General features: G+C 35.0%; 1 protein-coding gene across 5 annotated transcripts in view; it reads left to right on the plus strand.

Annotated features, from left to right (window-relative positions):
* The window catches only part of LOC143673742 (cytosolic carboxypeptidase 1), a 262,732-nt gene that overhangs the window by 186,075 nt on the left and 59,843 nt on the right, over positions 1 to 16,814 (plus strand). For all 5 annotated transcript variants that reach the window (XR_013170577.1, XM_077148653.1, XM_077148656.1 and 2 more), the window contains exons 18-22: positions 72 to 159; positions 8,045 to 8,189; positions 11,333 to 11,486; positions 12,522 to 12,702; positions 14,041 to 14,170. Coding sequence is in view for 4 of the 5 variants with exons in the window: in XM_077148653.1 (XP_077004768.1) it covers positions 72 to 159; positions 8,045 to 8,189; positions 11,333 to 11,486; positions 12,522 to 12,702; positions 14,041 to 14,170 (698 nt within the window). In the remaining variant the exon portion in view is untranslated. The remainder of the gene's footprint in view (positions 1 to 71; positions 160 to 8,044; positions 8,190 to 11,332; positions 11,487 to 12,521; positions 12,703 to 14,040; positions 14,171 to 16,814) is intronic.

Genomic DNA, 16,814 nt, shown 5'->3' on the forward strand with positions numbered 1-16,814 from the left:
TAATTTTTAACTAAAAAATTCTGAAAACAATAATCTTTTCTTTTCCTATGTTTCTCCCTGCCTTTTGAAAGGTATGCAGCCACTCATGTATTCAGTTCAGGAAGCATTAAATGCCAGACCATGGTGGATTCGTGTGGGGACTGACATTTGTTACTATAAGTAAGTATTTTGAGAATAATAGGGCATGAGGTTATAATGTCAGGTAAAAAGTAGAATTATTATTGCTTTTTTGATTTGTGGCACTATGCTTTGGGATTTTTTTTAACAAAGAATTAATTTAAAATTTGAATTCCATTCTGGGGGTATTTATATAAAAGAAATCAGGGTGTTTTTTGACGTACAGAATGAGGACCAGAATCTTAGCCCACTTAGGTAGCTATGTATCATCAGCTTTTTCAGCTTTAAATTCTGGAAATTTCATTGAATAAAACTGAAATTAGAAATTCTAGAAAATAATTTGCAGTAGCTTTTTGTTGTTCCTATGATATTAAATATCTTATTTCTTCTCTTATATTAACTCAGGAATATTTACATCATTTTAATTTCCAAGATAGTTTATGAGATATGTGTTTCACAGTTACTTTTATGTCATGTACCATTCAACTTTGACTTTGAATAGGTTATTTAGTTAGAAATTAGTGCTAAAAATCACTTTACTTCTGCACTTATATTTCCAGATAATTTTCCACTACTGATCTATTTGGTATCCCTGTTTCTTCTCTGTTTCTAAGCTCAGTCCTGACATGTCTTCATTGTGAATTTTGGCTTTTTATATAGTGCTTAAGTAGCATTAATGTCCTTTTTCCTTAAGCTTTATCGGAAGACAACTGCTACTGAAATTGAACTGTTTTAACAGTCTATGATGAGTTTTTAAAAAGTTTGATCTTAAATGCTGCTGATTTCTGAGGAAAAAATTATTCTTTAGAATTCATTTCAGGAAGTTTCCCCCCCTCCTTTTATTAGCAAAGTAAATAAATGAGAAACAAATAAAGGTAATATGTTATTCATCTGTATCGAAATAAATTTCCTATTTCTTTTAAACGTAGGCTAATATAAAAGATACATATTTTACTTTTACTTGTGTGGGATCTGAAAAATACATAAGAAACAAGGATTAGATTTTATCTGTCAGCCTTTCTTCCTGGAATGTCTGCTGAGTTTATTTTATCTTTTAATTATAGTTGTTGATCAGTGGTCCATCTTCAAGTCCTACCGGCCTATTTGCTTTAAAAGAAAAATTCTGTAGCCAGAAATGTTTCCACCTTCTTCTTCAACCCATCCATTCAAGAGCACTATCTTGTAGATTATTCCTCTTTATTTTTTCCCAGTTATTTAAACAATATGAGGAAGTATTTATGTTCTGTTCTAGTGTGCTAGCTGCCAGACTGCAACACACCAGAGATGGATTGGCTTTTAATAAAAGGGGATTATTTCATTAGTTCTTCAGAGGAAAGGCAGCTAAGTTTCATCTGAGGTTCTTTTTTAAGTGGGAAGGCTCAGGGTGATCTCTGCTGGTCTTCTCTCCAGGCCTCTGGGTTCCACCACCTTTCTCTGGGGTGTTTTCTTTCTCTATCTCCAAAGGCCTGGGCTGAGCTATGAGTGCTGAGATGAGGTATGCTGGGCTGCATGGGCTGTGCTATGTTGTGCTATCTCATTTAAGCACCAGCCAATTAAATCAAACATCATTCATGATAGCAGGCATACCTCCTAGCTGACCACAGATGTAATGAGGAACAAATGAGGTTCACATATCATTAGCTCATGTCCACAGCAACATAACTAGGTACCTTCACCTGGCCAAGTTGACAACTGAATCTAACTACCACATGTTCTAATGTTAAATTAAATATTTTCTGAATTGTGTATGTAGGTATGCACACATATTTGAAGCATATAATTAGAGATGAGAATAAACATGCTAAAAATGTTAACAGTGGCAAATTTCCCTTTGGTGAGTTGATTTTTTTCCTGGTTATTTATCCATTTTTGTATTTTCTGAATATTCCTTAATAATGAGAAAAACATTTTCATTTTATTCCTTTGGGATCAGAACATTTAACCACAGCTTATGAGATTTTGTCACATATGAACTATTCTGAAAAGCTAAGGCCTGAGTAATATGCAGACATGCATTAGAGGGCAAGAACAACAAACTAGCATTCTCGGAATAAGCTCTAATACTGTTTAATAATTTTTCTACCAAACCATAGCTGGTCTTTGTGATGTTGTTGAGGTAACTTTAATACAAATTCCACTTAAAAAGTAGTACCAAAAGAAGCTTAGATGGATTATCAGAGTTACAGCTAGGGAAGAAACAGTGATACATTTGGGAAGATATAAGACTATATGAGACTACTTGTTTTATTCTGCATTTGATAGTTTTTTTTTTTTATTTTTTTTTTTATTTATTTTTTTTTTAAGAGAGAGGGAGGAAGGGAAGGAAAGACAGAGAGAAGGAAGGAAGGATGGAAGGAAGGAAGGGAGGAAGAAAGGGAAACATCTTTAAACATTTTCTTGTTTTATTATATTTTGTTTGTTTGTTTGTTTTTTACATGGGCTGGGGCCGGGAATCGAACCGGGGTCCTCCGGCATGGCAGGCAAGCACTCTTGCCCGCTGAGCCACCGCGGCCCGCCCTGCATTTGATAGTTTTTTGTATTTTTTACCAAGTTTCCTTGAACCATGCTAAACCTTTACATTTTATTATAGCAACATTTTGAAGCATGTGTACCCATCCATACTTGAAGTTTGTCTCAAATGGGTTTTCACTTCTTCCTTCTGTCCTTCTTTACTATGGTTAACAAGGTGACCTTATAGGAAACTCTAGTTTCTAGTACTTTATAAATGATGTGGAGTATGACTGTGTGACCCCACAGAAAGAAAGTTCAGCTTCGGCTTTTGTAATATTGCACTTTGTTGGTTTGTTTCATACCTCCATTTTCTCAACTTCCTCATTCTAAAGATACTTTACTAAGGGTATTTACCAAGCCCTTAATGTCATTTCCCTCTTTGATCATTTGTCTCTGTCTCATAAAGTTGGAGTAAAGCATTGATGAGTTGGGCAGTACTTGGCTAGATTTTGGCCAGGATTGTTACTGTTAAATAAAAAAATATATCCAGACTTAGAAGGAGGGACTTTATTCAGAGAGATTATTGTAAGGGGGAAAGGAGCTATGGCAATAGATAGAGGGGAGCTGTTGCAGTAGGGAGAATGCTGTGAACATGAGATTATGATGAAACCATCTCAGGAGTTTTGTTCATTTGTTTTTGTTTTCATAGATAGGAAAGAACTGGGTGTAGGGCAGAGGGGTCAGATAGTAGTTCAGAGAATGCTTTATACTGAAGCAGCCTGTCTTCTGAGTGAGGCCTTTAAAGTTCTGGGCCCTGTTGAGAGGAGAGAAGCTTAACCCAAGTTTGGTCAACAAGCATTTTGTTCTGATTGATCTGTGGGGACAAGCAGTTCAACTAATCATTTATGAGGCAAATAATGGGAATTTGGAGGTTCTTTGTCAGGCCTTACCATAGGTGAGCAAGATGTACAGCACATAGGCATCTGTACATCTCACCTAACTCAGTGGTGAAAGGTAGTTCTTTGTAGTAAGCCATAATATGGAATAAAAAGAGTGAGGGGATTTCTTAAACTTTGTTGTTTTCCAGAAATGCGGGGCTTGGTAAAATTTAACATTGCCATACTCTGATCATTTGTCTCTTTTTCATAAAGTTGAAGTGAAGCAGTGATTATTTGAATAATGTTTGGCTAGATTTCAACAGAAATGCTATTGAAGGGTGACAGTTTTTAAAATATATATAATTTTCTTCCATGTTTCTCTACCCTTATACAATAAAAGTCATCAATCATTGAATGCTTTCTCTTTCATATTACAGATTGAATAATAACAACATGACAGATTGTTGTTCTGTTCTATGGTAAGGGGTGATGGCAGGGGTTTTGTTTGTTAAGTTTTTGGTTTTTTCATATGTTAAATTGGAATTCAGTTCTAGTCAATGAACATTAAACACTTTCTATGTAACAGGCACTTTTCTGTTTGCTTTCCTAAAGCTTGAAATCCAAATAGTAAGAGATATAATCTTGCCTTTGTATTGTTTCTTAACTTTTCATGGCAGCTGAATCCTCTGGTTCTTGTTTTTCTCATTTGTAAAATGGGAGTAAAAATACCTTCTACCAATATGTAATAATATGTGTTTTAAACAGTCATATAATTATAATGTTGTCATATAAATTCCTCTCTGGTTAGATATACTTTTAAGGGAAAATGACAGGGACTAGTTCTTGGCCTTATTTTGAATTTTCCTTTGTCCTTAGCACTTTATAGATCTTGGGTTTTCTTCAGTTTGTGGCTTAACTAATACAAGGTGATTTTGAATTTTAGAAATTTAATTGATGAACAAAGCCTCTTTATATCATTATGTCAGTGATATTAAAAGTCTTGAAACTAACATGTAGTTGTAACATTTTTACTATGGAAATTTTCAAGCATTTGCAACGGCAGAAAGTAGGATGACACCCCTTGTATTCATCACATAGTTTCAACTATTATCAACACGCTGTCAGTTTTGTTTTAGCTGTACTTTCGCCTGATTCTCAACACTGAATTTTTTTAAAATTTTTTTTATTAATCAAAAAAAAAGAAAAGAAATTAACATTTAGAAATCATTCCATTCTACACATGCACTCAGTAATTCTTAGTATCATCACATAGATGTATGATCATCATTTCTTAGTACATTTGCATCGATTTAGGAAAAGAACTAGCAAAACAGCAGAAAAAGATATAGAATGTTAATATAGAGAAGAGAATTAAAATAATAATACTAATAAAAAATATATATATATAAAAAAAGGAAAAAGAAAAAACAAAAACAAAAGATACAAACAAACAAACAAAAAACCATATTTCAGGTGCAGCTTCATTCAGTGTTCCAACATAGTTACATTACACTTAGGTATTATTGTGCTGTCCATTTTTGAGCTTTTGTATCTAGTCCTGCTGCACAGTCTTGTATCCCTTCAGCTCCAATTACCCATTATCTTACCCTGTTTCTAACTCCTGCTGGTCTCTGTTACCAATGATATATTCCAAGCTGATTCTCGAATGTTGGTTCACATCAGTGGGACCATACAGTATTTGTCCTTTAGTTTTTGGCTAGACTCACTCAGCATAATGTTCTCTAGGTCCATCCATGTTATTACATGCTTCATAAGTTTAGTCTGTCTTAATGCTGCATAATATTCCATCATAGGTATACACCACAGTTTGTTTAGCCACTCGTCTGTTGATGGACATTTTGGCTGTTTCCATCTCTTTGCAATTGTAGATAATGCTGCTATAAACACTGGTGTGCAAATGTCCGTTTGTGTCTTTGCCCTTAAGTCCTTTGAGTAGATACCCAGCAGTGGTATTGCTGGGTCGTAATCCATTCTGCCATTCTATGTCTTTTGATTGGGAAATTCAGTCCATTAACTTTTAGTGTTATTACTGTTTGGATAATATTTTCCTCTACCATTTTGGCTTTTGTATTATATATATCATATCTGACTTTCCTTCTTTCTACACTTTACTCCATACCTCTCTCTTCTGTCTTTTCGTATCTGACTCCAGTGCTCCCTTTAGTATTTCTTGCACAGCTGGTCTCTTGGTCACAAACTCTCTCAGTGACTTTTTGTCTATAAATGTTTTAATTTCTCCTTCATTTTTGAAGGACAATTTTGCTGGGTATAGAAGTCTTGGTTGGCAGTTTTTCTCTTTTAGTAATTTAAATATATCATCCCACTGTCTTCTAGCTTCCATGGTTTCTGCTGAGAAATCTACACATAGTCTTATTGGGTTTCCCTTGTATGTGACAGATTGTTTTTCTCTTGGTGCTTTCAAGATCCTCTCTTTCTCTTTGACCTCTGACATTCTAACTAGTAAGTGTCTTGGTGAATGCCTATTTGGGTCTAATCTCTTTGGGGTGCGCTGCACTTCTTGGATCTGTAATTTTAGGTCTTTCATAAGAGTTGGGAAATTTTCAGTGATAATTTCTTCCATTAGTTTTTCTCCTCCTTTTCCCTTCTCTTCTCCTTCTGGGACACCCACAACACGTATATTTGTGCGGTTCATATTGTCCTTGAGTTCCCTGATACCCTGTTCAAATTTTTCCATTCTTTTCCCGATAGTTTCTGTTTCTTTTTGGAATTCAGATGTTCCATCCTCCAGTTCACTAATTGTAGCTTCTGTCTCTTTGAATCTACCATTGTAGGTGTCCATTGTTTTTTCCATTTTTTCTTCTTTGTCCTTCACTCCCATAAGTTCTGTGATTTGTTTTTTTCAGATTTTCTATTTCTTCTTTTTGTTCAGCCCATGTCTTCTTCATGTCCTCCCTCAATTTATTGATTTGGTTTTTGAAGAGTTTTTCCATTTCTGTTCGTATATTCAGCATTAGTTGTCTCAGCTCCTGTATCTCATTTGAACTATTGGTTTGTTCCTTTGACTGGGCCATATCTTCAATTTTCCGAGCGTCATCCATTATTTTCTGCTGGTGTCTGGGCATTTGATCAGATTTCCCTGGGTGTGGGACCCGGCTGGTTGACAGGTTTTTCTGTGAAATCTCTGGGCTCTGTTTTTCTTTTCCTGCCCAGTAGGTGACGCTCGTGGCGCTCGTCTGTCTGCGGGTCCCACCAGTAAAAGATGCTGTGGCTCCTTTAACTTGCCAATCCGAATCTCGCAGTCGGCCCGGGAAACCGTGCATGGAGGGGGGGGTCACCGGCCGCCGCGGCTTGGGGGAGTGCCGGTCCAAATTACCCAGCTGGCCCGAGATGCCAAGCGTGGCGGGAGGGCCCCACTATCCAACATTCCCAGTCAGACCGGGGAGCCATGTGCGTGGAGGGGACCCCAGTCGCCAGCCGCCCCGGCCGGGAAAACGCGCGCCCCTCGGGTATCTCACCGCAGCAGATTCTCCCTGCCCGTTCAGCCGTTCCAGAATGGGGTACGCTGTCTTTTTGGTCTCTGTCGTGGCTCCGGGAGCTGTTTCGTATTGTTTCTGTTTCTTTAGTTGCTTTTCTGGAGGAGGAACTAAGACCCGCGCGTCTTACTAAGCCGCCATCTTCTCAACACTGAATTTTTTAAGCAACTTTCTGAAATATTTTATGTATAAATATATAAGTACATATCTCTAAAAGACACAGTCTTTTTATGAAAATCTAACCACAATGCCATTATCACCCCTAAGAAAATTCCTTAATATGATGAAATATCCAATCATGTTCAGACTTCCCGTTATCTCATAAATGTTGTATGATAGTTGCTTTTCTCCAATCAGTCCAGTTAAGGTTCACACATTGTATTTTATTTGGGTTGATAGGTCTTTTAAGTCTCCCTTAATTTATAGGTTTCCCCCTTTTCTCTCTTTTTTTGCTTTTCTATTTATTTGTTAAAGAAATTGGGTCATTTGTCATGCAGAATTTCTCCTATTTGGAGTTTGTGAAGTGTGGTGTGAACACGTTCTTCCCTTGCTCCTGTTGCCTGTAAACTGGTGTTAGATCTAGAAGCTTCATCAACTTGAGACTTGGTTTTTGGAAAGAATACTTTATAGGAGGCACTGTGAGTTCTTATTGTCCCAGATCAGGAGGCCCATCATCTCTGGTTATTTGTGTATTTGTAAAATTAAGAGCAGTCAGTGGATGTAGGTGTTGTTGTGTAGGTGTCCGTCAGCCTTTCCTCTAATGATTGCAGCAGCCATTGATGATCATTGCCTCGATCCAGTGATATAGATATGGGTGTCAGAGAAAGGGGCTCTAAAATTTTATTAATGTGTGGAGTATTATTTCCATTTAATTACAAATGCAGAAGTGAAAACTAATGTTGTTAGCTGATAGCAATTAACTACTATATCAGTACCTAGTCTATTTTTTATGGGATATTTAAATTAAAAATTTGTTTTATTTATAGGTTTTTTTTCCTCAAATTGTTTAATAATAGTAGCAAGGAAAATCATATATATACATATTTTGTAGATGATATAAGGATGTTTTATGCTTTTCTACAGAAATCACTTCTCAAGAAGTTCAGTAGCTGCTGGTGGGCAAAAGGGAAAATCCTACTATACAATTACATTCACTGTCAGTTTTCCACATAAAGATGATGTTTGCTACTTTGCTTATCACTATCCATATACATATTCAACTTTACAGGTGAGAACTCATTCAATTGTTTTATGACCGTTATTGTATCATGTTTATATTGGCTGTTTTAATTAAAATAATAAATGAAAAAAATTCATGTATTACAAAGATTTTAGAAAATCGTATAATATTTGTTGAAAACGTAAAGGAGAAGAATGAGAATGTGGTCCCTATGTTTACTTACTAGAAAAAAAAATTGAGGAAATATGACATGATTTTTACTTCCTATCTTTGTGTAGAAATCAATAGTTCTGTAAGATTCCATGTTTTATGAATTTTCACTGTGTGAGATTTCTACGTCTTTAACCAAAACATTGACTCTTATGGACAGTGTTAACACAAAAATGTAGGTGCAATTTGAGTTTTTCTGTGGGAAATTCCTTTCTTCTAATGGATTCATTATAGATTCCTGCATCCAGACTTCTTATAAATAATATGAAATTTATTCTGTGGTTATTTGATTGAGATTTTTTTGACTTAGCATTATAAAACAAAACTAAGCAACTGTTAATTCAAGTAATTAAATGACCGACTGTGGTAGATGAATTCTCAAGCACAATGTCTTAACTATCCTAATGGTTAAGAATCATGAATGTATTATCAAATTGCCAGGAAAGAAGTTGGAGAACTACTGTGATTTGAAACAAGCTTCCAAATTATTAGAGAGGAGTAAATGAAAGAAAAACGTAGTGCACAGAGCAGAAGAGTTAACAAGGCTGAGACACTAAATGAGTGTTTTAATGAAGGTTACAACCTAAAATGAAAGTGTAGTGTTCAGGTATCTTTCTGTGCTGAATGACATAGCATCAGAATGTATGCTTATTGACTTAGTAGTTCTATTTTGGGGTGATTTATCCTAGGAAAAGAATTATGAATGTATATAAAAAATATCTTTTCAAAGTTGCTATTTGCATGGCATATCAATTTCCTAGGGCTGCCATACCAAATTATCCCACATTCGGTGGTTTAACACAGCAGAAATTTGTCCTTTCACTGTTTTGAAAAATGGAAGTCTGAAATGAAGGTTTTGGCAGGGCTGTGCTCCCTCTGAAAGGCTCTAGGGAAGAACCCTTCCTGGTTGCTTCCTACCTTTTACTGGTTCTTGGAAATCTTTGGTGTTCTTTGACTTGTAGCTGCATCATTCCAGTCTTTCCTCCTGTTTTCACATGCTGTCTTCCATATGTCACTATCTTTGTCTTTTTATGAGGACACTGGTCATATTGGATTAGGGCCCACCCTAATCGATAGGACCTCAACTTGATTATGTTTGAAAAGATCCTATTTCCAAATCAGGTCAATTCACAGATACTGGGAGGTTAAGACTTCAGCATGTATTCTTGGGGGATATGGTTCAACCCTCTCCACATGGGTATATGTAATTGTTCTTACTGATTTTTCTTTTTAAATATATTTTGTTATCTCCTACTTCTCGCTAGTCTCACTATACTGGGCATTGTTACCTACCTGGACTCCTGCCACCCCCTTTCTAATTTGTGTCCAAGGATTCCTTCCCTTTTCCTCCCTTTCCTCTTCGTCATTCTTTTTTCCATATTGGAACCAGAGGGATCTTTTAAAGCAAATCTAATTATGTAAATCCCCTTCTTAAAACTCTTTAATGGTTTCTCTTACCCTTTGCATCAAGTCTAAAATTTTTATTCATTCAGTCATTTCTCCAGTATTACCACAATTCTCTAGGTACGTTTTGAACTAGTATTTACTTAATATTCATCTTCACGTAGACATTAATAACTCATTCTTTAAAATTCACATCCTAAATTAATATCCATGGAATTATAGGCTTAATGTGCTAGATTTTTTTTTTCTGATTCTCAGTAATACATACCTAACTACATTTTAAAAACGATGGTCTGAACACCACTTAGTTATCTCAGTTTCCAGTAGTATGTTTATCATGCTTTGGGAAAGACTGATCTACCAGGTCTCTCATCCTGTATCAAATTCTCTACTTCTCACCCTTGTACTTTCTGATCTAGCTGTGATGAAGTCTTTCAGTTATTTGAAATGCCCCCTGTTCTTTCTTAGCTCCTGGTCTTCCTATGTACTTTTCCTTCTGCTTGCAGCACTCATCCTTCAGATTTCAATTTAAGTTCTCTGAAAGGCTTTTCCTAGCTTCCCGGATTAAGCAAGCCTCCCCTTTCTTTATTACATGCTCTCTATAGCACTCTATATTTTCCCTTTGTAATGGTAATCATATGTTGTCTCTTTCTTTCTTGCCAGACTAAAAGCTCATTGGATTCTAGTCCATTTATTCATTGATATATCCCCAACACCTAACACAATTTCTGACAAATAGTGACTACTTTAGTAAATGTGAATGGATATAGGGAAAAGTTTGGAAACCAACTAAATAACTTAAAATAAGTGATTGGACAATTTATTTTTGTTATAACTATAATGAAACTATTAAAAGTTGGGTTTTCTAAGAAAAAATCCTCCATTATTTTGCAAGATATCTTGTTCATGTTATGAATATGTGTGTGTATAAAGTTTTAAGTGATAGAAGCAGATTATGAAAGTCATATGATCACAGTTTTGTTCATTTGCGTTACATTTATTAGTAATAATCTAAGTGATACACATATGCATGTTTTAAATTTTTTCTTTGTACTTTCTGTGTTTTCCAGACATTTTTCAATGAACCTGTATTAATCTTGAAATCAGGAAAAGAAGTTTTTAAAATTTGTCATACATAATTTGCGTTCTTCAAATTTTAGATTGCTGATGCAGGTCTACAGTCAGTTTTTCACAGTTCCAAAATCCAAAAGGCTTTGAAAACCAAAAGCTTTTTCATAACTTCTTTGGCAGCAAAGGCTGAGCTGAACTGATGTGAGCTTATTTAGAATATTGATTCTACTTAGGGTGCCAGTTTATATGTTTTGCTGCAAATTAATAATATCTGTATTATGAGGTGCTTCCTCTCACCCTGCTGGTGGTATTGCAGAAATTACTGGTATATGCATTGTTTCCCCAAATACTGATATTTCAAGCACATCTGGCCCTGAGGGTTTCAAATAAGAGATTAGGAATGTTGTCCACTCCTTCAGTTATGTGGAGATCTGGATACGTTATTTTCTGTATATCATAGGGAGGTTTTAAATGATTGTATACTTTGCTTTTAAATTTTTATCAAGATGCATCTTCAAAAATTGGAAACGGCCCACAATCCTCAGCAAATCTATTTTCGAAAAGCTGTGTTATGTGAAACCCTGTCTGGAAACAGCTGCCCCTTGGTGACTATTACAGCAATGCCAGAGTCTAATTATTATGAACATATCTGTCAATTCAGTAAGTCTGTCTTCTTCACTCAAAATACCAGTCATTCTCATGTATTTTTCTTTGCTTCTTATATAAGTTGCAATGCACTAAGCATTGGGAAACTTGGGTTCTGGGTTTGGTCCTGTGACTGTCTGGCCACAGGGTTTACCTTTCTCTGGGCCTCAATTTCCTCATGTCACAAATGAGGGAGCTGCATGAGGTGATCCCTAAGGGCCCTTTTGATATGAATATTCTGTAGCTCTTATCCTTAGAAATCATATTCAAAGTGTAATAAAACAAATAGTTTTGAGTTTATTTAATAATGCCATCAATTTGAAAATTAGCTAATTTTATTTATAAATAAAACAACTAGATACTATTAAGTGCTTTCAGAACTGTCACTGAAGGGCTATTGTTTTACCCCATCATTTTTATTTTTAAAATTCCATCAAATGAACACCCATGGTAGTAAAGATAAGAAAACTATTCTAATTTTGTTAAGAAGGTAAAGCATTTTCAAACAAAGAGAAAGAACTTAAGATATATGAAAATATAAGAGGATAAGCTAAGTGTTTATTTTGGGAACTTTCGTATCTAAATGTGTGGTGGAAAATATTTTTCTTTGCAAATCTCTGAACAGATATACTTTTTTCACTGTGCTTCTTATACTGGCATAATATACAGGCATAAGATTTTATTTCCCTTCTTTTCCCATGACTTTATGAAAACTAATTTTATGTTTAAAACTTCCCCAACTACTTGTTCTTTAGAAAACCTAATTTTTATTAAATAACTAGTGAATTATGTAATCACTCAGATTTGACCTATTTATAGTCTTATGTTCATATTGTAACTCCTTTAGGATGCGGTTTAGGTTGGTTTCATGTTGGTTCCCTCCATAAGGCTTAGCTCCGTGCTTATACATAATAGGTACAGGTGAGTTCTATTAAGAATTTTTGTTGGAGTTCACAACTGAATAGAAACATTTCTAAAGCCCCAGAATAAAATATCATACAAACTTTTGGTAGCTGTTCTTTTTAATTTGAAATTTTATGTGTACTTCAGGAAATCGCCCTTATGTTTTCTTATCTGCTCGGGTGCATCCTGGAGAAACTAATGCAAGTTGGGTTATGAAAGGAACATTGGAGTATCTCATGAGTAATAACCCTACTGCTCAGAGCTTACGAGAATCCTATATTTTTAAAATTGTCCCTATGCTAAATCCAGATGGTGTCATCAATGGAAAGTAAGTTAAGCAATAGTTATAGAAATATTATAGATTATTGTGGCTGTCCTGTATAAACTTGGTGAAATAATAGAGTGCAGGTTAATTTGGAACACAAATGTAATGATTTTTTGAAACAAAGAAAATTTTGGTGAGAAATACATGTAAGGTAAATTTTAAATGGAAATATATTTTATAGTATGATATTTTGAGAAATTTCATACTTATTCAAGAGAATATGATCATAATATGTCTCTGTGTCTTGCTTGAATTGTTTTAGAGAAATCACAGTGTCAGGATCTGAGGAAGATTTTTTATCTCATTTTCCTCTTTTTTTTACTTGTTGGTGGCATGAATCTTAGGTTGTCTCAGTGTTTAGAATCTTCTGGGATCTCTTTCCACTAACCTGGAATGTTAGGGCCATCTCCTCACCTCTTCCTGATATCAGGAGATATTGTTTCTGACAGAAGAAATTCTTTAGACTGGAAATACTGACAGATAATTACTTTTTAAATGAAGGAGTATATTGGCTATAGTTAGTATCATTCATTTGTTTCTGGCAATTCCACAGTTTTTGGAGTGCTTCTGAAAGATGAGATTTAGTCTGGCTGCCATGAGCATCTCCAAAGATGAGAATACCATATCTTATTTATTCATTAGAAGTAGAATGAATATTTCTCATATTTTAGGAAATTATTGAATTTCTGAAAAATAGAATAATTTCTTTTTTGTTAATATTTCTGTTGGTAGAACAAAATCAAGTCTTATGTCAAGTTGTAATTCAGAACCATATTGAAAATTAGAACTCTGTTTATGCTTCTGATAACCACTTTCTGACTGCTTAAATTTTTGTCCAGTGTCTTTACTATTTAATACATATGACTAAATGAAAATGTATTTGAATTTCTATAAGAATGCATACTTTTCCCGTTCTTGTCTTTCGCAGAAGGTAGGCTGCAGATAGCAGTTTTGCATAATAATTAGTACAACCAAGATTATAGAATGTTATTGTAAGATGATTATTGTGTAATCAGACTGGTAAATATGAACATGAATAAATTTTATAAAGTTTATAAAGTTGGAGCAAAATCCCAGAGTTCAGAATTACTTTTTCTATATCTTGACCATTTTGACATATAAATCAAAAAGCTTACCACAGTTAAATATATGTAACACATGATCTTGCACATAGCAAATAATAAATATTTAGTGAATGTATATGAATACATTCAGTGGGGCCCATCATTTCTACCTATTTGAAATACTAGAATAAAATCATAAATTTAGATCAGAAATTTATATATATTTTATTGGTACAAATGTTTTTTGTCTTTGTCTGTGTATTTATGTTGTATGTAGCCACCGTTGTTCTTTAAGTGGAGAAGATTTGAACAGACAGTGGCAAAGTCCAAATCCAGATTTACATCCTACAATTTATCATGCTAAGGGGCTACTACAGTACTTGGCTGCAGTGAGGCGTTTACCCCTGGTATGTGGCAATATTTGATTTTAATTTGTAAAGTCAAAGAAATGCTTTTGCTAATTGATAACAACATTTTGGACATTGTTTTCTGGTTATTAAAGCTAAATGTTAACAATTTCAAAAGTGATTTCTTTCCTGTTGAAAACACTTCAAAAGATAGGAATACAAGGGAACTTCCTTAAAATGATAGAGGGAATATATGAAAAACCCAAAGCTAATATCATCCTCAATGGGGAAAAATTGAAAACTTTCCCTCTAAGATCAGGAACAAGACAAGGATGTCCACTATCGCCACTATTATTCAACATTGTGTTGGAGGTTCTAGCCAGAGCAATTAGACAAGAAAAAGAAATACAAGGCATCAAAATTGGAAAAGAAGAAGTAAAACTATCACTGTTTGCAGACAATGTGATACTATATGTCGAAAACCCGGAAAACTCCACAACAAAACTACTAGAGCTAATAAATGAGTACAGCAAAGTAGCAGGTTACAAGATCAACATTCAAAAATCTGTAGCATTTCTATACACTAGCAATGAACAAGCGGGGGGGAAATCAAGAAACGAATCCCATTTACAATTGCAACTAAAAGAATAAAATACCTAGGAATAAATTTAACTAAAGAGACAAAAAACCTATATAAAGAAAACTACAAAAAACTGTTAAAAGAAATCACAGAAGACCTAAATAGATGGAAGGGCATACCGTTTTCATGGACTGGAAGACTAAATATAATTAAGATGTCAATCCTACCTAAATTGATCTACAGATTCAATGCAATACCAATCAAAATCCCAACAACTTATTTTTCAGAAATAGAAAAACCAATAAGCAAATTTATCTGGAAGGGCAGGGTGCCCCGAATTGCAAAAAACATCTTGAGGAAAAAAAACGAAGCTGGAGGTCTCGCACTGCCTGACTTTAAGGCATATTATGAAGCCACAGTGGTCAAAACAGCATGGTATTGGCATAAAGATAGATATATTGACCAATGGAATCGAATAGAGTGCTCACATATAGACCCTCTCATCTATGGACATTTAATCTTTGATAAGGCAGTCAAGCCAACTCACCTGGAACAGAACAGTCTCTTCAATAAATGGTGCCTAGAGAACTGGATATCCATATGCAAAAGAATGAAAGAAGACCCATATCTCACACCCTACACAAAAGTTAACTCAAAATGGATCAAAGATCTAAACATTAGGTCTAAGACCATAAAACAGTTAGAGGAAAATGTAGGGAGATATCTTATGAATCTTACAATTGGAGGCAGTTTTATGGACCTTAAACCTAAAGCAAGAGCACTGAAGAAGGAAATAAATAAATGGGAGCTCCTCAAAATTAAACACTTTTGTGCATTAAAGAACTTCATCAAGAAAGTAGAAAGACAGCCTACACAATGGGAAACAATATTTGGAAACGACATATCAGATAAAGGTCTAGTATCCAGAATTTATAAAGAGATTGTTCAACTCAACAACAAAAAGACAGCCAACCCAATTACAAAATGGGAAAAAGACTTGAATAGACACCTCTCAGAGGAGGAAATACAAATGGCCAAAAGGCACATGAAGAGATGCTCAATGTCCCTGGCCATTAGAGAAATGCAAATCAAAACCACAATGAGATATCATCTCACACCCACCAGAATGGCCATTATCAACAAAACAGAAAATGACAAGTGCTGGAGAGGATGCGGTGAAAGAGGCACACTTATCCACTGTTGGTGGGAATGTCAAATGGTGCAACCACTGTGGAAGGCAGTTTGGCGGTTCCTCAAAAAGCTGAATATAGAATTGCCATACGACCCAGCAATACCATTGCTGGGAATCTACTCAAAGGAATTAAGGGCAAAAACTCAAACGGACATTTGCACACCAATGTGTATAGCAGCGTTATTTACAATTGCAAAGAGATGGAAACAGCCAAAATGTCCATCAACAGACGAGTGGCTAAACAAACTGTGTTATATACATACGATGGAATATTATGCAGCTTTAAGACAGGATAAACTTATGAAGCATGTAATAACATGGATGGACCTAGAGAACATTATGCTGAGTGAGTCTAGCCAAAAACTAAAGGACAAATACTGTGTGGTCCCAATGATGTGAATCGACATTCAAGAATAAACTTGGAATATGTCATTGGTAACAGAGTTCAGCAGGAGTTACAAACAGGGTAAGATAATGGGTAATTGGAACTGATGGGATACAGACTGTGCAACAGGACTAGATAAAAAAACTCAAAAATGGACAGCACAATAATACCTAATTGTAAAGTAATCATGTTAAAACACTGAATGAAGCTGCATCCGAGCTATAGGTTTTTGTTTTGTTTGGTTTGGTTTGGTTTGTTTTTTACTATTATTACTTTTATTTTTTTCTCTATATTAACATTCTATATCTTTTTCGGTTGTGTTACTAGTTCTTCTGAACCGATGCAAATGTACTAAGAAACGATGATCATGCATCTATGTGATGATGTTAAGAATTACTGATTGCATATGTAGAATGGTATGATTTCTAAATGTTGGGTTAATTTCTTTTTTCCGTTAATTAATTATCATGGTTAGGGACAGGTGTCAACTTGGCCAAGTTGTGGTACCTGTTCATCTGATTGGGCAAGCACTGGCCTGTCTGTTGCA

The sequence above is a fragment of the Tamandua tetradactyla genome, chromosome 2 (genome assembly GCF_023851605.1).
Source record: "Tamandua tetradactyla isolate mTamTet1 chromosome 2, mTamTet1.pri, whole genome shotgun sequence".
NCBI classification, from domain to species: domain Eukaryota; kingdom Metazoa; phylum Chordata; class Mammalia; order Pilosa; family Myrmecophagidae; genus Tamandua; species Tamandua tetradactyla.